The 27,476-nt window shown below is 35.6% G+C and overlaps 1 protein-coding gene across 15 annotated transcripts in view; it reads right to left on the bottom strand.

Moving 5' to 3' along the window:
* ERC1 (ELKS/RAB6-interacting/CAST family member 1) overlaps nt 1-27,476 on the bottom strand; it is a 523,885-nt gene that overhangs the window by 390,332 nt on the left and 106,077 nt on the right. For all 15 annotated transcript variants that reach the window (XR_010022659.1, XM_063087326.1, XM_063087318.1 and 12 more), the window contains 2 exons: nt 24,495-24,662; nt 564-731 (listed from right to left, as the gene is read on the bottom strand). Coding sequence is in view for 14 of the 15 variants with exons in the window: in XM_063087326.1 (XP_062943396.1) it covers nt 564-731; nt 24,495-24,662 (336 nt within the window). In the remaining variant the exon portion in view is untranslated. The remainder of the gene's footprint in view (nt 1-563; nt 732-24,494; nt 24,663-27,476) is intronic.

Here is a 27,476-nt window from a genome sequence, read left to right as displayed (position 1 = left end):
TTATCTCAAAATTACCCCTTATTTTAGTTGAAAAAGTTAATAATTATTAGTACTTTTCATATTTATTCCAGAGTTAACCTCCTTCCAATAATAACTAAGGTAAGAGAGAAAAGAAATTCTTCTTTTTCTTGACACATGTACATTATATGTAAATTACAGTAGCATGTTTTTCTATTCAAAACTGTCATCTTATTAATCATGTAGATAGACTTGTACCATTCCAAGTCCATGTACTATACTAATTCCCTGCAGATCCAATAAAATACAGAAGAGGAAGAAGAATGTCAATTCAAACACTGTGGCAATTTACAGAGCACTTTTCAGAAACAGCATGAAAAATACTATTGAAAGATACTAATAGCGTTTACTTTCAAATCTTAAAAACTGAATATGCAGAGCAGTTTTAACAATCTACCTATTGCAACACCAGTTCCAATTACTAATCACAAAGATATAAACAGAGAAATGAGAAAGAAACTTTGACAGCATTTAGGTATAACTCAGTGGTAGGAATGAGGATGTATGTCAGAGTGGGCCACAAAACTCAGACAAATGCACCTTACCTTCTTCTGAAGAACATTAACCTTGCGCTCCTTCACATCTAGCATGTCCTTGAGGTCATGTATTTCTCCAGCTTGTGTCCCCTTCTCCTCAGCCATATCCTGGATTTGTTTCGTCTTTTTGTTCAACATGGTTTCCTTCTCTTCCAAACGCAACCGGAGAGCATCCACCTAAGAACATAAGATTTGTGTAAATGATTAATTGAAAAGAAAGGAATGTAATTCCTTTCAAGGAGATGTGTTATAAAGAGGTTGAGTTTTGCCATTTGAATAAAAGTAGTATAATCTACAACTACGTTTCTCAAACTTTATGTGCATCAGAATCACCTGGAAGATTAAAACAAACTGTCGGGCCCAGCCACCAGAGTTTCTGATTCAGCAGAGTTAGGGCACAGAATTAGTATTTCTAACAAGTTCCCAAGTGATGCTACACAGCTTTAGAAAATCTAAAATTAGAAAGAAAACCAAAAGCATCACCAAGTATAACACTTGTTGTGTCAGATAATACAATCTAGCCATAGGCTATGATGCTTTTAGGACAACCCCATAATGCACTTAGACATCCATACAAGGCAGAAGCAAAGGTGTGCTTTCAGATGCCAAGGCCAATCAGCTAGTCTGGTATCTAGTTACCTTTATCCTTGAAGTTTAACAATTTTCATTACATATAACTTTAAAAGAACAACAAATGGAATAATAGTATTTATTTAAAAACCCATTCACAGCAAATTTCACTAAGCTTTTAGTACCCCACGCACATTCACACACCAAAATTTTTTCTTTTTTTTTTGCTTTTCCATCAGGGATTAATAATTGAATAAATAGTTACACATTTGATTATAGTACAACAGACAGGTGGATTTCTTTCATCTACAACAATGCTGTTCAACAAAAAATATAAGGTGAGTCATGTCTGCAAGCCACATATGGAACGTTCCAGCAGCCACATTAAAAAGTAAAAAATAAACAGGTAAAATTAATTTTAGTAGCATATTTTATTTAATCTAATATAGCTACTATATTATCATTTCAAACATGTAATCCATAGAAACACCATTAATGACCTATTTCCTATTAAGTGTTCAAAGTTCAATGTATATTTCATATTGACATCGCATCTCAATTTTGGCTAGCCACATTCCAAGAGCTTAATAGCCACATATGGTTGGTGGCTACCACACTGGACAGCACAAACCTAAGAAATCAAGTATGTGTCTATAAAACAGCTCTCATCGTTAACTTGTCCAATATTATTTTTCCCGTCTGTGGACTGGCACACAAAGGAAAAACACATGGTATGGGAAATGACTCATTTACAGTACATCAAAATCCTCATGAAAGAGCTGACATTGTACAAGCTGAGAAGCAGTACTGTGTGTATAGTGGTACTAACTGCTTAATAAGTATTACGGAAACTTTCTTAGGAGACCAGTCTCATTTGAGACTACTACAGCTAAATTATTAATTGCTTCTGAATTATACTGGAAAGGAAAAACATGTAGATAAACCATATTTCACTCTGCTAAACAACATTTCTACCAACCACTTCTGTGCTACCAGTCTTACCAAGCCAGAAATTGAGGAAGCAATCTTTTTACGTCCATTTATACTTCACCATGAGGTCTACCATGCCCCGCCAACCCAACAAATACTCTTTCACTTCTAATTTACCTCTATTCTACTTTAATAAATGATATATAGTTAACCTTATTATAGTCTGGAAAGATCCACCTAAAAACTTTCAAACTCCGAAAATCTTTTTTTCTGAATCTGAAACACTATTTATTCTTTTCTTCCTCCTACACCTACTAAATCTACTCTTTTTGCCCATAGCACAACCTTTGATCTATCACCACTACCTTTTTCATCATTTATCTCTATTCTGGTTTCACTTGGTTTTCCCCCAGCCTAAGCAATTATTTTAAACATGGCCTCACCTCATCTCCTTTAAAAAAAAAAAAAAATCCTACCTGTTTACTTCTTTACTTTTGCATTAAACTGTTTGCTTCATTCTACCCCAGACTTCTGAAACTTTCTGCATGTGGACATGTCTATGCTTGTCAATCAAATATATAATACATTAAAAATCCTCACAATTCTATCCTCAGGAATGGTATCTTCTTCCCTTTGCATTCTTCCTGTGGAAAATTTCACACTCTCCCGTGGCAACTTGGGAAACTAGGACTTAAAGAAAGTAGCAGGCCCAAGACCTCACAGCTCCAACTAAGTGATAGAGTAGGGATTTAAGATTAAGTAGTCTGTCTCCAGATCCTACACCCTTAACCATTAATTCTGTAACACACCCCTCCCCCACCACCCACAGCACGGCAACAAGGCCCTCTACCACCTGACGGTCCCTATCTACCACGACTGCCTTGTCTTTGCCATATACCTCTTCTCCCCACCTCAAGAGACTCTATTCTAGCACCACAGCCATTTTCTAAATATACCATGCTTTCTCATATTCCTTGTTCACATTTTGTCCTTTACTTGTAATATCCTTAACTCCTTCCACTTAAAAAATTTTGCCTACTGGACACATCTTCCTACTCTACCAATTTAATAAATATTTTCCAAACCGCCAACAGACAACTACTATCTCCTTCCTCTATTCTCATAGTGCTTTATTATAGAACTTACCATTTTTTCTTATTATATATCTATATTATCATAATTATGCATTTCTTAAGGAAAAAACCATATTCTGCTCACATTTTTATCCTGAGTAATTTCATCTCAATTAAAACTAAAAACATTTAACACTGCAAAGTAAAGTAGGTAATATCCCTTTTTTAAAGATGATAAAACTGGGACTCAGAGTAAATAATTTATACCCTATTACAGAAGTAGCAAGTAAAAGGACTGGAATTCAAAGGCTAGATATGACTCCAAAGATTTTGATCTTTTAACATGCTAAAGAATACCAGCATAAAAGAAACAGAGGTGATACATAAGAAGAGAGAACTTTCCTCTGAACAATATGTCAAAAGAGTCAGGAAGGTTTCTGAAAGAAGTAATATCTGAATTGGTTCTTTAATGATGAATAGGACATCTCTAGATATAAAAGGGAAGGGAGAGAAAGGCACAGAAATTCTAGGAAGAAAAAATAGAATATTTTAAAAATAAAGAAACATGAAACAGCATGTTATGATTGTAAGTTCATTTGGTATTGCTTAGCATATAGTAAAAGAAGGCAAGAGATAAGCCTGAAAAGATAGTAGATCATAAAGACCTTGACTGTCAAAATAAGGTGCTTGAATTTTACCCTTCTTGCAAATGGAAGTCAGTGAAGGTTTTTAAGCAGGGGAAAGTCATAGTCATATCTGTTTCAGAAAGATTACATTGGGCTGGTCAATGGGGACACAAAGATACCAACTTTTGCAGAAGTTACAATTTAATAGAGAAGGTAGCTGCATAAATAGATCACATAAATATATTATAGGAAGGGCTGAAACAGAGGTAGAGAGTGTTTTCTTACAGTATAGAAAAGAAGCACTTAACTCAACCAATTCAGACATTACTTCTTTCAAAATCCTTTCCTGACTCTTTTGACATATTGTCCCCAACAGCAAGAAGCTTGAATGAAGTAGGAAAGGATGAGAAGTTGGCTGGCAAGGAAGATACGGAGGAACCCTTTGAGCAGAGATACCACAGATAATGAAGATTAGAAAGGATGTTAACTTCTCAGACAGCTATAAACGGAGAATTCCTAGAGTACAGACCAGGTGCGAAGTTATGTGAGGTGAGGACAAGGTCCTAGTCATGGAAAGCTATTAGTGTCATGTCTAGGAGCTTGAATTTTGTTGACTGGATATAAGAGATAAAGGAGAAACAGTCAAAGATGAGTTCCCAGGTTTTTGATAAAGGCTGGATGAATTTTAGCTTTTGAGATAGAGCAAGAACCTCATTTTTGATGTGTTATTTCTGACACGAAAAGTAACTTAAAAGCCTCCCTGATAATACCTGAAATACGTCACAATGACCTGAAAATACCTGATAATAAAATTCCTGACAGTAACCTGAAAAGACACCATTTGGTAGGATAGAAATTCTGAAAAAACAAAACTATTTTAGTTTCTTAGGGCTGCCATACAAAGTACCACAAACTGAGCGACTTAAACATACAGAAATATTTCCTCTCATAGTTCTGGAGGATGGAGTCTGAAACGAAAGGTGTCAGCAGGGCTGTGCCCCCTCTGAGGGCTCTACAGAAGAGTCCTTCCCCGCTGCTTCCTGCCTTCTGGTGGCTCCTGGGAATCCCTGGCTTGCAGATGCATCACTCCAATCTCTGCCTCCATCTCCACGTCACCTTCTTCCCTGTGTCTCTGTGTGTCTTCTCCTCTTCTATGAGGACACCAGCCATTGGCTTTAGAGCCCACCCAATCCAGTATGATCTGATCTCGATTCTCAGCTAATTACATCTGAATATTCTTGATGTCCCCTTACAGCACCCATTCTCAAACTCTCTGGTCTCAGGAATCACTGACACTCTTAAAAATTATTGTGAGCCCTGAAGAGTTTTTGTTTATGTGAGTTACATCTATCAATATTTATTATATTCAAAATTAGAACTAAGCAGTTTTTAAAATATTTATTAATTTAAAATAAGTCCATTATGTTAATGGAAATAACATTTTTATTTTTAAAAAAAGCTATATTTTCCCAAAAAATAGTAAGAACAATGTGGTTGTTTTAAATTTCTGCAAATCTTCTTAATATCTGGCTTACAAGTTGCAGGGGAGGTGGTTAAACTCAGACTAATGCAGTTTTGGTACCATCTAACAAAGCTTAAAAGATCCAAAATTTACCAAATTGCACATTTTATATATGTGCAGTTTATGTCAATAAAGCTGTTTTTAAGAAACACAAAATTAGAAAGCATGATATTGATATAGGAATAAACCAATAGACCACTGCAACAAAAATGGGAGCCCAGGTACAGACCCACACATATGGCTGCTGCTATGGTTTGAATGTATCCCCTCCAAAACTCAGGTGTTGCCAGTATGATAGTATTAAGAGGTAAGGCCATGAAGAGTTGACTGATTAGGCCATGAGAGCTCCTACCCTCATGAATGGGATTAAGGCCCCAAAAGAGGCTTAATGAAGCATTACGTTCGCTTGTCCTTCCACTCACTGTCCTCCTAAGGACACAGCGTCCCTCCCCTCTGAAGGATACAGCAACAAGGCACCATCTTGGAAGCAGAGAGCAGCCCTCACCAGACACCAAACCTGCCAGTGCCTCTATCATGGACTTCCCAACCTCCCAAACTGCGAGAAAATAAAATTTTGTTCTTTATAAATTACCTAGTCTACAGTATTTTGTTATAGCAACACACATGGACTAAGACAAATATCAACATATATATAAAACAGAAGTGACCCTGTAATCAGTGAGAAAAGAATACAGTATTCATTAAATCACTTTTAGACAACTGGTTACCGTATTGGAGAAGGGGTGGAAGATTCCTAACTCACGTCATACACGGAAAAGAATTTTGGGGGAATTAAAGATCTAGGTATGAGAAGCATATCTTTAAAACTTTTAGAAGGAAATTAAGGAAAATACTTTTAAGGCATTGAGACATGGAAGAATATTTTTTTTAGACACACAAGGGCGCATCATAAAGTAAAAAATACTGGTAAATCAAACTATGTTAAACTTTACAACTTCTGCACATCATGTCATTTTAAACCATTTTATTATTTTATCTGTATTTTTACATACCTGAAATATTTCTTAATAAGAATATACTAAGGTAAGTGGAGCATACTAATATGAGCCTTTAAAATGTGAATATTTTGTGAATTGGCCAAAAGTACACATAATACAATGCTGGACTATCAAAATTTATGACCATTTACAATTACTCCAAAAAATTAAATACGTAGGTGTAAATCTAACAAAACATGTACAGAATCTGTATGCTGAAAATTACAAAACACTAGTGAAAGAAATCAAAGAAGATCTAAATGAGTCCTTCCCTTGAATTTCTATATGAAATGGAAAATTAGAGTTAGTATGTGTCAAGATGGTCAGCGTACTTAATATTTTCCTCAGGAATAAAGAAAAAGAAAAGCTTATTTATCTGTGACCTAAAAATGTGTTTTACTTACAAACAGGAGAACTACAATAAGTCAAGCCTAGTGAATCCAAGAGACATTACACTAAAGTTTTCCAGTTTGGGTACCTGGATTCAACACAAGAGACCTAAAGGCAAGAATTAAAATCCAATGCAAAACAAACATGAATCACGGGCCGAGCCCGTGGCACACTCGGGAGAGTGCGGCGCTGGGAGCGCAGCGACGCTCCAGCCGCGGGTTCGGATCCTATATAGGAATGGCCGGTGCACTCACTGGCTGAGTGCCAGTCACGAAAAAGACAAAAAAAAAAAAAACACATGAATCACATGGCCACCACTGAGTAATGATACTTTCTAAGGTTCATGATAGCAAAAGTCTTTAAATTTCCCTCTGCTATCCCTCATTAAAAATCAGAAACACTTCAACATGCAAAGAAAAAAGTTCCAAAAAAGAAACATCAGAACAGACTAATTATTGATTCAGTGTGAGAAAAGGACTGCCACCACAGAGCAAAGACCTCTGTGGAATATGAAATTCAACAACCAGGCTGCTCAAGATGCCAAAAGAACCCATTGACCCTTATCCATTTGGCATTCAGGCACAGCTCAAGGCAGCCTGAATCACTATTAATCCTATTTGGCAGTATCATATTTGGCTCCCATTAGCTGAATCCATTACAGGGCATCAGTCACAATGAGTAAAGAGGGTGCTTACTGAATTGATTAACCCTTCTGCACAGTTGAGGAGATCAAAGTCTTATAAAAGTATACGTGTCATAAATTTTAAAAATACATAAATCATATACTCAATTATTTGTATGACTTCTACATTCTAATCCGTATTTTGTATACTACATATACTCCTTCTCAATGTCTAATAACCACAAGCAAAAAACAAAGCAACTCATCTAAAAAACATTGTTTTACCCAATATCCCCTAAATATACTATTAAATTCTTACTATAAAGGCAAAAAGTCTAGACATTTAAACCTGTAAAGAAGTCCTAACTTCCTAATTTACTTGTCTCCCAGTTCTTCTAAGCGTTAATTTCAGAAAAATGAAAGGCTTTCCAAGTTGTGGGCCAGGGATCATAATAGAGTAAGAAAACATCCCTCATCACTTCTAAATGTTTCTCATTCTGATCGCGCCAATATCTCACAGGACAGTATTTGTGAGACCCCATATTGCTGCTTCTTTACAAAAGGTACCTAGATGCCCAAGGTGCACTTTTACATTAGATCCCTGACTCAGTTAAGTGACCTGGAAACGTGCCAGTGCTAACCAGTCATAAATACCTGCATGCCATTTTGAGGGAATGTCAAGTATGAGACCCACAGGAATTGGTGAACCGAAAAAGGTAAAGAATGAAAACTTGTGTTGAAAACACATACTTCGGTGTAAGGGTGGCTGGAACATAGGCTTTGATATAAAAAACATTTCATATTATGAATATTAGAAACAGAAATCGCCCAAGTCCATACCCCTAATTTCAAAACGATCTTTTCTTTACTAAGTATTCAATTCAAATCACCTGTGTATACTTTTTCCTGGTCCACTTTTTCATGCAATGCAGAATTTAAATATGCTGGTCTGGAGATCTGAGATAAAAACAACCACAAAAACCACTTTGCTACTACTAGATTAATTGCTCTGAATTCTACACTGATCTTTGGGTTTAAAGTGAACTAAATTTGTAGTATAGTTTTGTGTGAGGTCCATATTTTGCAAACCACAAAAAACATAACCAGGAAAACCCCTCAACGGTTAGCAGGACACAGTCATCACCCTAACACCACTCCTGGCAGGAGGAATAATACCTTGTTTATTCACATCAGCTGAGCTGGAGTAACGACATCCACTTAGCTTACCAGGCCTCAAGGTCTGTGGCAACTAGGTTATGCCAACTTCAGTAAAAAGAGAGGGTTTTTTTCTACAAAGTTTTCTCTACCAATGAAAGTGAACAGAAAAAATGGCTACCCTGCTGCAGCATGGCCTCCCACTTCTGATCACAAAACTATTAATTATCTTAACCTATCTTAACTGTCCTTTGTTTTACATCAGTAAATAGATCTATCTAATGCACGTTAGTAGTAATAATTAAATTGTGTGGAAAAATGGCTTGTTTCCCACCACTCTTCTCTTGGCTTTGCCAGCAAGACACTCTCCCTTCCTAACGCTCTATTTACATCTTCCCATAGCACTGTATACAACTTCCTCTGCAAAAACCAATTCAATCCTAAGGCTTTAACTACCACCTCCATTACAACAGCTTCCAAAATCTTAGCACCAACCACTTCTAAAAACCAGAGATTATAACAATATTTTCTATTTAAACCAGATCTTCTATTGATTAATTAGTTTAGAAAGAGATTTTTATTTCTTTTAGGACCTTATCTTTTAATGGACTTTTAAAAAGCAACTAATGCAGTCAAACATTAATGAATGTTAAATCTAAGCAGTAAGCATCTATTATATTATTTTCTGCATTTTTCCTGTATTCTATAGTATTTCATACATTTTTTAAAAGTTAAATAACCTGGGCCGAGCCCGTGGCGCACTTGGTAGAGTGCTGCGCTGGGAGCGCGGCAACGGTCCCGCCGCGGGTTCGGATCCTATATAAGAATGACTGGTGCACTCACTGGCTGAGTGCCGGTCACGAAAAAAACGACAAAAAAAAAAAAAAAAAATTAAATAACCTAATTTAAACTCCTAATTTTAAAGCTGAGGAAATCAAGGCCCAAACTAATTAGTGACTTGCCCAAGATCACTAAGTGTAATTTCCCATCACCACATTTCCCATTGTTTGAACACCATTTAGAAAGGAGGCTGAATGAAGGGCATTGTGCCGTGCATGGACAGCATACAGACTATACACAAGTAGACCTTTTTAAAAAGCTACTTCAACAAACTTCATGGAGCTCTGTGTGGAACCTCCTACCTGACAAAAAGAAGAGCTCAGAGAAACATCTAAAAAAGCCAGGGTAGAGATGCGCCATTCCACAATATAGTTTATTTGAACTTTGTTTACAAAAAGGAAAAAAAGGCTACACATTTTGCAAGTTTATAATGTAAAAAAACAATGTGTTAATATCTTCTCTGTTCACTCTCCCTTGCAAATGGATAGCAGACAAAGACGACATAGCAATAGCCATTGTACAGAGCAATAACTTGTATTCAGCTATACAGCCCCAATAAAAATGTTACCACTCTTGGTCTCTGCAAATTTGATGATGCAAGGCAGTCAGCCAACCTTGTTCTTCTCCCTTGACCTCTCTAAGCCAACACATATGAGAGGTCTTCCAAAAATTCATGGAAAGACATATTTTAATTCCATTTTCCCATGAACTTTTAGAAATAACCTTGTATGTACCACTTCCTCATTTTGATATCAGAACTAAAGATCAACTAAGCCTCATAGCTTGTGTGAAAATCCTTAAAATTATAGAAAAGAATTCAAGCCATTGAAAGGACCTTTAAAGGTCACCCCATTCAATCTCATCCGAAGCTTGTATCTCCTTATAACATCCCTTTCAAGCAGACATCTCTAATATTTGAACACCTCCAGTAATAACCAGGTACACGATTCTTCTATGGAGGTTCCCCACACGCTGCTTTTAACAGATATAGTAAAAGCATCGTCTCCTACCCTGAAGTTAAAAAAACTAAATTAAAATGTTTTTCTGTAGTTTTATCCATTGGCCCAAGTTTGACTCCTCAGGCCACACCCTCTTCCATATAACAGCCATCCAAACAACACTCAAACTACCATGTTCTCCCAAGAGCATTTCTTTTCCAACCTCCCCTTCAACTGTTCCTCAATATGCCATGGTTTCAAGAATCTTTACATCCAAACATGTCAATGTCCCTCAAATCACTGTACCCAGAACTCAATATTTTAGGAGTAGTCTGATCACCTTCTCATTCTAGACACTTCTAAAACAACTTAAGATTGCATAAGGTTTATTTTGGAGGGAGGGATATTGGCAGTTAGTATACAGAATTAACGGTTTATGTAAGTAAATTTTGTGGTTTTTTTTTTTTTTGGTGTGTGTGTGTGTGTGTGTGTGTGTGTATGTGTGTGTGTTTGCAAGGGAGGGATGGCAAATAAATATTTTTACATTCATCACATTAAATTTTATCCTGCTAGCGTTAGCCCATTACTCTGCTCTCTAAAGATCTTTTCATTTGCTGACTTTCTCATCTAACGTGTACACTACTCACCCACGCCCATATTTTTTTTCCACCTAATTAATTCATTAATGAAGATATTAAACAAGAAAGAGTCAAGTTTAGAGAGGTACATGATTCTACCAGAAACTTGTATGCAGGTTAACATAATTACATACCATCTTTTGGGAAAAGTCATTTTACAATTATGAAGAAATCTAATATAATCTTATCCAGCTTACATTTCTCCACCTAATTCACACTGCCCTGACAGTGCCTTGTAGAAGTATAGATCTACCATATCTCCCATATTATCGCTGATCTTCAAGTCTAGAAATCCTACCAAATAAGAATATAAAATTAGTCTGAAACGACCTAGTTTTAATGTTGGCTCTTAGTGATCACTCCTTCTACTTGAAGGTCCTCACAAACCTTCCCTCCAATATTCCACTCTAAAATTGCATTTAGGATTTTCTGTGCTGCAGAAGACCTCTGTTAATCTTCATTTTTGGTCCTCGTTGCTGAGAGATATTGAAAAGGCCATAACACCGCAGTTGAGAAAACAGAGCTAAGTAACCGGAAACAGAAGCTACAGAAAGGTTTAAGAATCATATAATACAGGGAATTAACAGCCTATATGCAGTGATAGAGAAGGGATGATCGGAAAGCTCAGAAAGCATCAGGGAGTTAAGAAAGTTAACAGAAATGTACAAGACAGACTGTCCACAAAATCAAATTACCGAAGTAAATGCAAAACAAGAGAAAATCTCACAGAATGCAGAGAAAAATGGAAAAGAAATCAAGGTAAGAAAAGAGGAGAAAAAGAGAAACCTAGAGGGCCAGTCCAGGAGATACCATCTACGAATAATAGTAATACCTGAAATAGAGGACAAAACAAATGGAGTTGAAACAATAGTTAAGGAACTAATTGAAGAAAAATTTCAGGAGTTGAAGAACAAACTAGACCTACTAATGGAAAAGTGCACAGGGTACCTTTAAAATTTGATGATAAGAAAGCAACACCTAGACATATTCTGGTGACATTTTTAAATGTCAAGGATAGAGAAAAAATTCTGCAAGTATCCAGACAGAGAAAGCAGGTTACCTATAAAGGGGCAAAAGTCAGGCTGACCTCGGATTTTTCTCTGCAACTCTAAATGCCAGAAGACAATGGAACCATACCTACAGAGTTTTAAGGGAAAATAATTTTGAACCAAGAATTATATTCCCTGCCAAGTTATCATTTTTGTGCAAAGGCAACTGGAGACATTCTCAACTATGCAGATGTTAAGAAAGTATGTCTTCTGCAGCAGAGAACATAAACTAAAGTAACTCAAGAGTAGGGCGGCAACTGTATGACAGAGTTCATGTTAATCATTAGAACTAGTTAAGGAGCATTGTTTACATTGTTATATATAGGGTAATAAAAACAAATACAAAAATAGATTTGTAAGCTGGGTCTAAAATCTGTATAGTTTTAAACTGTGAAAGAGCATGCCAAATGTTCGATATATTGGACAAATAAGTACTGTTTTATTTTTAGTATGCAGTATTTTAGATAAAGATGCATATTCTTGAACTAAACATAAGTAAATAAAAGGGCTTTGTCCCTGTGGACAGGACAAGTAGAGTAAAGGTGTTCTAAGTGTTCATCTCACAAAATCGGAAAACAGTACAGTTTTACTTTATACATAAAATTTATTTACTTTAGGGGAAAAAAAAGGTAACAAGCTTGTATATAATGTAAATCCTGATAGTGTAAAAAGAAAACTTCCATATCGCTGGCTGGGGAGGAGTGGATATTACCTTGTTTTATGTACATGTTGCATGGGAAGAACGACAGTTACTGCATCAAATAGTATTTAGTAAATCTAACACTGAGATAAGTGTTACAGACAGAAATAAAACATAAACATTCCGATTTTGGGGGCTGGAGAGGAAGTGGTTAAAAAACCAAGAAAATATAGCAAAACAAACAAACAAACAAACAAAAAAACCCAGCAGGGAAATGCTAAAATTAGCATAAAACAGACTGACTTAGGTACAGATGAGTTATACTCACACACTGGCTAAATATTCTTACTAAAGAGATTCAAATTGGGTCAAAAATCAGTCTCTAACCCATGATCACTTGTATAAAACACAGGATAAAAGGGTTTTAAAACCTAGCTGGTATTATTTATAGTATCTTACCCTTTGCTAATGTTTTAAATCAGTTTATCTATAGTTTCATTACGATGTGTGTAGGTGTGGATAAGTTCCTGCTCAAGAATAATTTGCTTTTGAATTCAAAGATCCATTCCTGTCATTAAGTGAGAAAAATTCTCGACAATATCTCTTTTAATCCTTCTTTCCATTCTCTCTACGCTCTCCTTCTGAAACTCCCAGTGATATAAGTTGGACTCTATTTCCATAGGGTCTCTTTAATAATTTCTATCTCTTTATCTTTCCTATTGCTCTCTCAGTAATATCTCATTAGTTTATGTTCCAATTCACTAACTGTCCCTGCAGCTCTCTCTAATATGCAGTTAAACCAATACACTGAGTTTTTATATTTCATGTCTAAAATCCTGTTTCAGTCTTTCAAACTTAACTGGTATTATTTATAGTATCTTACTCTTTGCTCATGTTTTAAATTCTTAAAATTATTTAATAATAATAAGTTAATATTTGTTGAGTGCTACTATTTATTTATGAGGATACTTCAAAAAGTTCATGAAAAAACAGAATTAAAAGATAATACAAATCTTTTCATGAACTTTTTGAAGTACCCTCATATGTCCTAACTCATTTACTTCTCATATCACTATGAGAAATGCTATTATTTTCCTCGTGGATGAGGAAACTGAGGCACAAAAGCCATATATTTATACAGTAAGTAAGTGGCAAAGCCAAGATTCAAGGACACTGTACTAAACAAACAGCAAGTACCATCTTTGCTACACTGCATCAGCTTTTACTCTCAACAATCCTGAAACATCCCAGCAAGTTACATCTGATCACCCATTCTGGAGAGTGCTGCCTTGCTTACTAGTTCATCCTTTATTTTAATCATTTAATTTATAGTGTCATTCTATTATCTAATGTTCCTAAGGATCTAATCTCTCTTTTTGTTCTTACTCCTGGCATTGGCTCAGGGTGGATTACAATCCATAAGGGATTAAGTAATTTGGAGGGCCGAGCCTGTGGCGCACTTGGTAGAGTGCTGCGCTGGCAGCGCGGCGACGCTCCCGCCGCGGGTTCGGATCCTATATAGGACTGACCGGTGAGTGCCGGTCACAAAAAAACGACAAAAAAAAAAAAAAAAAAAAAGTAATTTGGAGATGTAAATTCATTCTAAGCAGGGATTTTATCTGTAGGAATCTGTGTGTACAAGGTTGGAAGTAATTTCCTTGAGAGCAGTTATGTCTATTCAAACTCAAACCTGCATGAGGAGAGATCTTTTCTCCCCCAACTTAATGGCCAGATGAATAAGTCTGTCTCTCATATTGGCAATTAGTACTGACAGAAGGAATTTTTCCTAGTCCAGCCTTTCTCAGGAGAGTCCTGGATTTATGCAGGGATCTTGGCTTTAAATCCCTACCTCATTTAGAACCAAGGTCTATCTGCTGTCCACATGCCACCATTAAAATCCAAGCCTCTTGGTTATCAAAAATAGCAACCCCTTGGAACAACCCAAGTGTAGAGTTCTTGTTAACAGGGGCTCACTGTTGGAAGGGATGAGGAAAAATATATGCCCTGTCAGATAGGCCAAGTCCACTCTGAGAAGCAGCAGGATAATACACATTAATATCAAGCTTAGAGTAGTTACATAGTTGGAATCACTACTTCCAAACTTTTATCACTGTGAAAAAAGAACTAAATTCTCTTATTCCTCAATTCACTTAAAACTATCATTGATCCATGCAAAGTTCTACTCTTACTTTATTATTATTATTCCATTTATGGCCAGTATCCATTCTCCCCTCAATATGCAGCTATTCTAATATGTTTAGTATGTTCTTGAATATGCATGTATCTTAAAAATATAGAGGGTAATTTTTATATACAGTACTTACGTGTTTTAAATTTATATTAATAGCATTAATATATCTATTTTGGTGGCTGGCTGGTGCGGGGATCCAAACCTCATTCTGTTTCTTACTTTTAAAAACTATCTATCCATGGTCCAATGCATCCATGCTTCTAGATCACTGCTTTTGACTTTTGCATAGTATTTCATGGTACACATCCACTGTATTTTATTTATCAAACAACCCCCTAGTAATAAATATTTAGTCTGCCTGCTCCCACAAATAATGCTACAGTGAACATCCTAACACATGTCCTCTTGTGGACCAGTGGGAAAGTTTCTCTAGCAAACATACTGGGGAGTGGGATTACTGGGACCAACTAGCCGTTTGTGTTCTGTTTGCCGAAAGCCTCTCAAGCACTGAATGTTACCTCATTTTCTAATTTTCATCAGTTTGACAAATGGAATATACTATTTCATTCTCTTTGCAATTTGCATTTCTCTGTTTACAAGTGAGGCTGAGGATGTCATGGTATATCTGTTAATCATTTAGGTTTCCTTGTCTGTTTAAATCCTTCCTTCCCTCCTTCCCTCCCTATAGTCTCTATCTTTTTCTTGTTGATCTACAAGCATCTTTTTTTTATTCTACATGTCAATCCTTGTTATTTTGGGAAGCACTGAAAGAATCTTCTCCCAAGAAATCACCCATTTGTTAATTTTCCCAGTGGTGTTCTTTCTTGTAAAGAAATGATTAAATTAGATAGGGTCATTTAAGATATCCTACCCAAGACACCCCTGTCCAACATTTTCATTGATTAGCTTTAGTTTCTCTTTCACATCAAGGTCTTAGTTCATTGTTTTATATGGCATGAAGTAGGGGGCCAACTTTATTCTCCATATAGTATGTCAGTTTTCCAGCACTTCCTTAATTCACACTAGTTTATGACGCCCCCTACATATAAATGTCTCTGATTTCACACTCCCTATTATTTTCACTGATCTATCTGCCCCTTCCTGTGCCAATACTACACTGTTCTGAGTGTATTACTTGGTCTGGTTTATGACTCTGTAGTATATTTTTATATCTAATAGGGCAGGTCTGCCATCTTTTCTTCCCTTTTTCTTCACTTAAATGCTAGAATCACTTTATTCATCCACATACATTTTTATTTTTTTTTAACTTTTAAAATTTTTAATTGCGGTAAAATATACATAACATCAAATGTGCCATCTTAACCATTTTTAAATGTACAGTTCAGTAGTGTTGAGCACATTCACACTGATATATATATACAGCTAGTCTCCAGAACTCTTTTCATCCTGCAAAACTAAAACGCTAAACCCATTAACCAACTTCCCATCCCCACTCTCCAGCCCATGGCTACCATCGTTCTCCTTTCTGTCTCTATGAATCTGACTCCTCTAGGTACGATAAGCGGAATCATACAGTATTTGTCTTTTAGTAACTCATCCATATAAATTTTAAAATAAAATGAGTTCATTAAAAAACTGCTTGGTATTTTAATCAGAATTGCAAAATATACACACACACACGTTAACTTAGGGAGAAACGATATCTGTGCAGTTTTAAATTGTACCATTTATTGATATGGTACATATCTCTCAATGTATTTGTTTTTCCTCATATCCTTTTGCAGAGTCTTGGGCTTTCTCACTTTTTCTACTTTTTGTAACAATTGAATATAACAATGATTACCTATTTTAAACGTTTGATACAACTCCTACTGGAAAGCAATCTGGGCCTCCTGATTTGGGAGGGAGATGGAGTTGAAGTTGATACCATTTTAATTTCCATAATAATTGTTGTTTGTGTTTTCTATTCTCTCTTGACCCTGTGTTGTCATTTTTTTACCCACAAGTTTACTTCTTCTAGTTTTTCAAGGCTATTAGAATGTAATTGTTTATAATTATTTTTTATTATTTTTAAATTCCATGGTACTAGTAGTTATTTCTCCTTTATCATTCTAAGAGATGTCTCTGTAAGACATTGGGAACCATTTTCAAAAAGCTACCTCTTGGTATTATTTTGTTTTATCCTCTACTTTACTGATTTTGGAACTTATATTTATTTCTCTTACTGTTTTTGGATTTAATTCTGGTTTGTTTGTTTTTGGGGGTTTTTTTTTTTTTTTTTTTTTTGCTAGTTTCCTGATTTGAATGCATGGCTTACTTGCTTTTCTTTCTTCTTTTCTGATAAATATGTTAAAAACTAGATATTTCCCTCCAAATACCCATTTATTTACACCTCACATATTATTTGTTTGTGTTCCACAGATTTTCATATATAGTACTTTCACTATCAATCACTTGTAAAAGTTTTTTATTTTTCCTTTAACCCATAGGTCATTTCAGTAGTACATTTCAGGTTCCAGAAATATTTTGGTTTTGTGTTGCAATTCTTTATTCCTGATTTCTAATTTTAGTGAATTATGGGTCAGAGAACATAGTCTATGGAACTTCACTTCTTGAGAATTTTGAAGTTTCCTTTGTGACCTAGTACATGGTTGATTTTTCTGACTATTCAATAAGTTCTTTAAAATAATTCCTATTATTTTTATGCAAGATTCTATATACATAATTATTAGTTTGAGCTCATTAACATTACTGACATTTTCTAAATTGTTTGTTGCTATTGCCTATATTTGATCAAATTCTGAGAGGTCTGTTCAAATAAAAAACTGCAAGTGTTGATTTACCCATTACTCCCGTTGCTACTTTAAATACTTAAAGGCAATGTTGTTAGATACATAAATGTTCACAATCATTATATTTTCTTAATCTATTGTTTATTATATCAGAATATAACATTGCTCTGTGTGTCTTATAACTTCTTTGCCTCAAAAAGTACTTTAATATTGGGCCGACCCCGTACTTTAATATTGGGCTCACTTGGGAGAGTGTGGCGCTGGTAGCGCCAAGGCCGCGGGTTCGGATCCTGTATAGGGATGGCCGGTGTGCTCACTGGCTTAGCGCGGTGTGGGTGACACCAAGCCAAGGGTTACGATACCCTTACCGGTCACAAAAATAAATAAATAAATAAATAAAATAAACTTTAATATTAAATCAGACTGTGGGCATATTTTCCTGATCCAACATTTATTTTTAAATTTTTTGTATGTTTTTATTTTTAGCTTTGCAGTTTCTTTTTGCCTTCTGTTTAACTCTTGTTGACAGTATATTTCTGTATCTTATTATTTAGCTCAATTGAAATTAACATTTTATTTTATTTTTTAATTGAAACAGTTGATTGTGCATATCTGTGGGGTACAGAGTTGAATATCAATACCTGTGTGCAATATGTGATGCACAAATCAGGATAATCAGTATATTCAACATAATACAATGTAATTATTTTTCATGGCCCTTTACCAATTCCTCCCTTTCCTTCCCTCCCCCTCCCAGCCTTCACACTTGCAGTACCTCAGTTCTATTATCTTATTTTGAAAGTTCAACATATCATTGTGATTGTTGAATCTTTCTTTCTTTTTTATTTATTTATTTATTTCAGCTCCCACTTATGAGTGAGAACATGCAGTATTTATCTTTCTGCACCTAGCTTATTTCATTTAACATAATTTTCTCTAAGGTCATCCATGCTGCTGTGAATGGCAGTATTTCATTCTTTCATATGCCTGAGTAATGTTCCATTGTGTAAATATATCACATTTTCTTATCCAGTCATCCAACGGTGGATATTTATGTTGGTTTCATATCTTGGCTATTGTAAATAGAGTTGTGATAAACATGGGGGTGCAGGTATCACTGTGACATGATGATTTCCATTCCTTTGGGCATATACCCAGCAACGGGATTGCTGGATTATATGGCAGCTCTATCTGCAGTTACTTGAGGAAACTCCGTACCATTTTCCATGATGGCTGCACTTTACAGCCCCACCAAAAGTGTAGGAGGGTTTCCCTTTCTCGACATCCTCGACAGCATTTGTTACTCTCTTTTTAATAATAGACATCTCAATTTGGTTTTGACTTGCATATCCCAGATGCTGAGCGCTGTTGAGCATTTTTTCATATGTCTGCTGGCCATTTAAATATCTTCCTTTCAGAAATGCCTATTCAACTCCTTTGCCCATTTTTTAATTGGGTTACTTGTGTTTTTACTGTTAAGCTGTTTGAGTACCCTGTATATTCTGGATATTAATCCTTTGTCAGATGCATAATTTGGAAATATTTTCTCCCACTCTGTAGGTTGTCTTTTCACTCTGTTAATTGTTTCTTTTGCTGTGAAGAAGCATTCCAAACACTTTCCATGAAGTGGGCACAGGCCTCTTGTGATGACTCACTGGCATCTGGGTGGGTTCCTTTTCAGCTGTCTGTGGCTCCTCGCTCCTATGTGGGTCCACAGAACCCCGTTAGTGGTCTTGCTGGCCTGGGGGCCACCAAGGCCCTCTTCTCCAAACAACTTCATCCAAAGGTGCAACTTTGGCCAGCTCTTGCTCTGTGAGCTCACCAGCTCCAGACTTGAAGTGGCTGGGACTCGAAATGGTGGGAGCAGTCTTTTCTTTCTCTCATCATGGCTTCTACTGCCTCCATGAACTCCATAAATTTCTTCTCCTCTTCCCCTAAGCTCTAGCAGCCCCAGCTTGGCTGTCATTGCTTTTTAATAGTTGTAAATTGGCTGCTTTGTGGGAGAGAGTAATGCCGGGGGCTGTCTATTCTGTCATCTTGACCAGAAGCCCTCCCTGTCAATTTCTTAAGTTTGTCATTAGCCACATCTACCCGCAAACAAGACATTACCCCATCACCACTGTGAGGAGTGCCAACTCACCATCTGGGGTGGGGGAGTGGTGGTGGTAAGAAGCAAGACTTTCAGATAAGAGAACTTCTGGTGTAATAATTTGTACCTCTGTTCTAACACAGCTCTTTTTCCCAAGCTAAGGTCTACCCTCAGGTATGGAAGAGATGTTGAGAGAGGATGGACCACTCAGAAGCCGGCCAGTCTACTTCACAAGCAGGCCTGAATAGCACGCCAGTGCTGCATAACTCATACTGGACTGTGCAGTGCTCACAGTGTCATGATGGGGCAATGATCTACCTAGAACAATTTAATAGAGAAACACAGTCACCTGAAAAAGATTCTAATCCCTATCTCTGTTGATGGCACTCAGTCCTCATTTATCCTGAGCAGCTCTTTCATACAGATATAGATAAAGATAAAGATATTAAGACAGATATATCATCAGCCTTTCTGTTTTATTCACTATTGTATCTCCAATGCTCAGAAGAATCCTCAGCAAGTATCCACAAGTAACTGCTGAGTGAAGCGATCAATAAATCTTTCTCTTTTTTCAGAATCTCATGTCATAAAAAATGCCTATCTCTTTCTGAAGTTGCATAATGCTATCATCCTAAATTCTAGGCTATCCCCTTTTCTCATTTCTGCAAATCTCTGAATTGTTTCCCTTTTCCCCATGTTTCTTTGTGGCTAGCGCCCAACCTACCAACTGAACAAGTCATGGTCTCTATAGCATACCATAATTAACAGTCTGAAACGATGGGGTCTAGTCCCAAAACTAATACTAGATAGTTGTAGAGGCCTTCAGCATATTGCTTACCTTCTCTGCACCTCAGATTCCTCACAGGGAGGAATAACAGCATTGTGATGAAGAACATAAGTTTTGGAGTTTTAATTGATTAGTTTCTGAATTCCAGGTAGTCAGGCAATAGGTCATATAAATCTCAATCTCCCTAAGCTTCAGCTTGCCCATCTGTAAAATGTTACAATCCTTATTTCTTAGAAGGTTACTGTAAGGATTAACTGAGAAACAAGAAAATGAATGAAAGTATACACACCCTGCATGGTACACAGAAAGTACTCAATGTAAATATTATCATATATATTGGTTAAATTATGGAAAGACTAGGTGATCTCTAAAATTGCCCTCTAGGGCCGAGCCCGTGGCGCACTTGGGAGAGTGCGGCGCTGGGAGCGCAGCGACGCTCCCACCGCAGGTTCGGATCCTATATAGGAATGACCGGTGCACTCACTGGCTGATCATGACAAAAAAATAAAATAAAATAAATTCAACTTCTCTGTGTTTCCTCATTTAAAAAAAATAAAAATAAAAATAAAATAAAATAAAATAAAATTGCCCTCTAGTCTTAAGAATGTATTACCAACTCTAAGTGTGCTGAGGAAGTCAGAACTCTAACTGAAGAGGCAGAATACCAGGGCACTGGGTAGGATTGCAAGCAGAAGGTGCATGTCAAACAGTAGCATCCTAGGTCCAGTGCTGGAACATCCAAGAGCTACCAGCAATTCTCTGCTTTGTGCTAGATGCTGATCCCTTGACTCACCTATGAAAAAAGAACCACTTCCTCTTACGCTACTAAGACGTGTGATAATGCTCACCTATGATAAACAGAATTCCAAAACACAGTTTCCTGGAGATGTAAGAAAAAAACAGTACTACTTTGAAACAGTAAGGTCTACATTATTTTAGTTTATTGATAAAATCGGCTCTGCTCTGATCACTGAGAACTCATCAAGAATATAAATTCAATGGGAGGTCCATGGTATGGCATTAAGATTTAGGAACAAGAAAGTGGACATAAAATAGAAAAATTCCTGAGAATCCTGTATCAAAAATCCCAGGGTCACTGGTGAAAGTGGCTCCAGTAGTGTGCTCATAAGCCCTTCATATAATTCTCTACTATAAAAGCCAGACAACAATATTTATCTTGCCTAACCCATACCATTACTATGAGGAGCAAATAAAACAAAACTGTAAGGTATTCAAAAAAGTTTTAACCCACTGAATTTAAACTTCCCTCCATATTCAGATGAGAACTAAACAGTTGAACATTTATTCTATCCATAACCACCTTAGGAAGTTAGCATTACTGTATCATTATCCCCATTTTAAAGATGAGGAAACAGAGGCTTAAATAGGTAATACCTAACTCATTTAAGGTCACACTACTAGTAAACATAGAAGGTTGGGTTTTGAGCCTATGTCTGACTCCAAAGCCCATGATTTTAATCACTATGTTACTAAATCCAGACTACCTCTGTGAAGGTCGACATACTAAAAGAGATGATCATAAAATAGGAGCAATCCCATATATAATGTATACTTCACAAAGCCAGAGGGACTCATTCCATGTACCCAGAACAAGAAAAATAAATAAATAAATCAGGTCTTTTCCAACATCACTCTTAAAATCCTTAAAGGATTTTAAAGTTTTTAAAACTCCATGATCCATGTTCTTTTTCATACATGCTTAATTCAGTGATTTGAGTGTTTGATCAAAGTCTAGAATAACTGCAGAGAAGAGGACGAAATCAAGAACAAATTATAGACATACATGAGAGCTTTCAAAGAGCTGGTACAAACTGCCTTTTATTGAGTTCTAACATAGTAAAGTTGCTTTGGAAAAAGTGACTCATGTCAAGGGTCACCAGGGTAATGTTTTTAAAAGTAAATGCTAATAAATAGGTACATTACATTTTCATAATTATACCAAATTCAAAAGGAAGTTAGCTCTCATACTCTTTTCAGGATAAGATGATTATATTTGAGCAGCTGTCCTAGTAACTTATGGGGTAATCATTGAGACTCAGCTACTCTCAATAGCTAAAAACAAATAAAAAAAGCCATTCAAGAATGACAACAAATACGGTCTTTATTTTCTATGGTACAAGAAACCAATCGCAAGCCCTTTTGTGTGAGACCTAGCTAATAAGGACGTTATTTGAGAGGTGTACAAAGAGAAGGATGGATTGCCAAGGGGGAAAAGTCATTTATTAGACTGTGACAAGCTTTTAAATGTTTGCATTATCATTAACCAACTGCTTGGCTGTCTGGTTCGCACACCTGCCACCTCTATTACAGTAGCAAACTTGGAAGTAGGGCCCACCTCTAACACACTGGCACCCTCTTCTGACCCTTTTGTAGTACTGCATGTACACATGTTACTGAAGTGCGAAGCTCTTAACAATAAAAGCCATAAATTAATAACTTTGAGGTAACATTTTCCAAATGATTTTACATTTGTAATAGCCTGAATAAACCTAAATTTAGCTTAATAAAAATATGAAAGAGCAGATCTTCTAAATAAAAATTATACCAACGAAAGAGAAAGCCTTTATGTTCTCTTAACATCTTAACAATGTATACGTACCAGCTGATTTTATTACAAGAATTATAATGATGATGACAGTGACTAATTACAAAGACCTTTCTATGTGCCAGGCACTACACATGAATAAATTAGTTTAATTCTAACAACACGTTATGAGTTAAGCACTACTATTCTCTTCATTTTACAGATGTGGAAAGTGAGGCACAATGAAGTCAAATACATGCCCTGGTAGTAAGTGGTAAAGATGAAGTCCAAACTCAGTAACATGACTCTAGAGTTAGAGTCTTAAGCACTGCCACATCTCATGACTTTATACCCAAAATATCTCTGTGAGGTAGGATGGAGCTAATATCATGATAAAACGAAACATGATTAAAATAGAAAAAGTATAAGTTATAAGAAAAATGACAAATATATCATCCAAATCTCTCATTTTCAACAAAGCATTAAACTGTACTGATGAAAATATTATATGAAAGAGTTCTAGTCCTTTCCCCATGCATTTTCCCATTCCTCACGTGAAGATTCTCATCTTCTAGGACTATGACCTTTTTACTCTTTCTTTTTCCTCCCCAGTTCCTTTTTCCATCAAACTATGCCCTTACCTATTTACTATCTGGTTCTTTAAGAAACAAAAAAAAACCCTCATCTAAATCATATGCTTCATTTTTCTTCTACATAGCGGAACTATTTATCTATTACTACCTAAATTACCTATTTCACTGAGATCTTTAAAAAATATTTATATTAAGACAATAAATTTAAATAGCATCATCAATTCCTTCTCTTTGATCACTGAAAATATGATAGATAAGAACCTATCTGTAATTATTTAGTGTATTCTTACCTGAAGGTAGGGCCAACAGACTAGATAATCTTTGAAGATTTCCAAAAATAATAACTTTATGTTCAAACAGGATATAAAGACACATTTTCTAATAACCTATGGTTTAAAGCCAGGTCTATCTAGAACATCTATAGATTCCAGTTTTACTACATAAAGTTACTCATAATATCAAAAATTAAGAACACTTAAATGGTTAAAAAAAAAAAAAAAGAGGAAAAAGTACACTTAAATGTAATCCAAACATAGGGTAACCAAGCTTATTGTCATTCATAACTGGAAGATTTACCATGGGTGAGAATTAAAGCTTCTAAATCAATGATTCCATTTTTACAATTATCCTTTCATTTTAATAATGTTATTTAGAATATACGAGAGTACTTCAAAAAGTTCATGGGAAGATGTGCATTAGCTTTTAATTCTATTTTTCCACGAACTTTTTGAAGTACCCTCGTATTTGAAGAACAGACTTATTAAAAGTTCAAGCTATTAAAAACATAAATAAACTGCACTAGTTTTAATTTGTTAGATCTAAGAATAACTCAAATGAGATGGTTGTATTTTAGTACAATAACTGATCACGCTGCTAAATAATCATAACATTATTCATATTTTCCAAATTGAAACAACAAAAACAGCATAGATAACACTTATGAAAAAGTGCCATGGGATCAACTCCTCCCAAATCCCGGAATCCTCTTTACCTCAGTCTGCAGGATGGCAGCCCTCTGCTCCTTGGCAGTCAAAGACTCCTTCAGCACTTCAATGTGCTGCTTACTGTCTGAGAACTGGTTTGTGAGCGTTTCTAGCTTTGTCTGTAGGGCTAGTAGTTCTGTGTCCTTTCTGGACAGCTCCTGTTTCACCTGGCCAATCTACAAGAAAAAAAAAAAAAAACATGATAAGGAAAAAAGAAATGAAACAACCCCCTCTGATCTGGATCTCTGACAGATCTGAGTCACAAGATATGAAACTAAATGCAACATTAATTTTATGACAGGACATATTCATCCTTTTGCATCATCTAATCTTGGATTCTTCCTCCCCACCACCAAAAAAAAAACCAACTAAGTTTATTCAACAAATAGGGAAACTTCTAGTTTTCATTTATTTTGTCTTCTAAAGTCTTTGAAACCCCTTAGAGTAAAGGAAAGGAGAGAAAGGAGATTACAATTCAGTTAGATGACTATTAATACTAAGCACCTGAATATCACCATGCTAATAAAACAGTTCTCATTTTTTTAAGTCAGACCTCCCCAGAACATGATGGGTCAAAGGATTAGTAGAGATACAACACAGAAGGAAAGAAAGAAACCTCCTAATACTACTATTTAAAGTAAATTCAAAAGCTGCTGCTGCTGTTTCCTTATTTTTTCATTAACTTTTATTTTTCATTCTTAAACAAAAGTTTGCATAAAATCCTTATCTTTGAGTTATATATGAACTAATAAAAAGATTCCACCTACAAAGTTCTATCACCTCTAACATGTTGTACCTACTAACTGGATAAAAGTATGTGACCTAGATAAACGCATAAAATCTCATTCCATAAGAACCTACATGTGCAATTTGATGTTTATTACTCTGAAAGGGTAACCAACAAATCAATAGGTGCCATTCACCCCCCCCATAAATTTCTCTCTTAATATAGAAAATATTTTCATTCAAACATCTTTACATTCCTACTGTTTCTAAGAATTTTAAAAAGTATTTTACTCTAAATGTAAGCCAAATAAATAAAAATCAGATCTGCTTTTACCACCTAGCAAGGCACTAAAACATAGATTAATTATTGGAAGTATAAATTTGACAAGAGAGTAATTTCAGTATCACTGATGAAACAAAAAGCACTTTTTTTATTTTTTAAAAATTGAATGTATCTAAAGCACTTTAATTGTAATAATCTTAGGTACAGGAACAACACTTTAGAGAAAAATTTCCCATGAGAAAATAAATTTTACTTTAATTGCAAGTAGACATTTTTTTTTCATCTGGCTGGTAGGGGAATCCAAACACAATTTAGACATTTCAGAAGCACTAAAAGTAAATTTCTAATTTAGTTTTGTTTCAACAAAAAGACCAGTACTTTTCTCATATGCATGAAATCTCTATTTGCAGATATAGTTATTCATTCATTCAACAAACATTTCTGCCTGCTTATTGCATGCAAAGTACCTGAGTATTCTAAGAACATCGGTGAAAGATAACTAAGTGGCAGCTATTTTCATCTTGCAAAATGGATATGTATCCAGGAGTTACCACATACTGTAACAGTGTGTCATCTTTCATGATATCCTTTTACCAAGGAAAATACGCACATTAGTATTATTCCATCCCTAGCAAACATACTGTGCTAAAAACGCATTTGTTGTATGAATGAATTTTCAAGAGAAATGTTCAAAGTGTTACCATTTCCTCAGCTAAAAAACTATGAGTTAAAGATTATTCAAATTTTCAGCTACCTCCAATCATGTGATCAAAAATAAATATAAAACCTGTTTCCTCATCATCTGTATTATTAAATAAGCTTCAAATAATGCTACATTGACCTTAAAGACTGAGAAAATGAAATAATTTAAATGGAAAGCAGTGTAGAAGCAAAAATTTTCCTTAAAGACTGAGAAGGGGAGAGAATATTATAAATGGGAAGAAAATATAAGTTAGGAGCTCGAGGTTTTGCCCTCAGTCACACATTAGGCTGAGCTAGCTACATGTCTTTGAGCAACTACTTTACTTCTTTAAACCTTGGTTCTCTAATCAGTAATATGGAAAAATTATACCAATGCCACTGTGTTGTTTAAGAATTCAATAAAAAAGTATGAAATGTACTTAGCCTATTGTCTGACACAACACAAAAACGAATGATAGCAGCTAAGAAATAAAAAAGGAAGTTACAGATCAACTTCTCCTCTAGACAATAATGGTTACCATAATCCAAATTAGAACTTTTCAGACAAAATATTTTACCTTTTTATCTATTTGGAAAGTCATCCATAAACAACTAGCATACCAAATTAGCACAACCTTTTTTTTAAGTGCTCCATTCCAGTCTCAAACCACAATTATTTTCAGAAGCAGTTTTCCCTGACACTTTGACAAACGTGTACACAGACCAGTATAGGACAACATAGTAAGGAGCTTATGAGCACAGTTTCTGGAACTGGATTGCTTGGGTAAAACCAAACCCTTCCTCTTATTAGTTGTGTTTTTCTAGGCACCATTCTGTTACCTCGGTTTCCTCATGTATAAACTAGAGTTGATAATACACCTACCTCATCAGGTTATAAAATGCTTTTAATAAGTGTGCAAGTGTCAGCTATTTTGTTGCAGTTTATTATCTTATCATGTTTTTAAATGGAATTTCAAGTTTTTAGAAGACTGAACTAGATGTAGAGACTTAAATACATCTCATACTAATTTTAATTTACCAGGTAATTCTAAATAAGCTAATTCCTTACTTTCTATACATCTGTCCTAAAGAAAGTAACATTTGTTGCAAAATCACCTAATGGGGACTTAAAGACAATGCCTACAAAAGAAGGTAAAGCACTATATTCAAGAATTTCAAATTCAAAAAACTGTAGGTGATGGGCCTAGAATATCTTCATGTTCTTATACCTAAGAAGAAAAAAAACCCCACCATTCATATAAATCAACAAGACTCTAGTAAAAAGGGGTGGAGGAAAAAA

The sequence above is a fragment of the Cynocephalus volans genome, chromosome 1 (assembly GCF_027409185.1).
Source record: "Cynocephalus volans isolate mCynVol1 chromosome 1, mCynVol1.pri, whole genome shotgun sequence".
NCBI lineage: Eukaryota > Metazoa > Chordata > Mammalia > Dermoptera > Cynocephalidae > Cynocephalus > Cynocephalus volans.
Note: the sequence above shows the minus strand (reverse complement) of the source record. Positions and strands in the feature narration are given on the sequence as shown.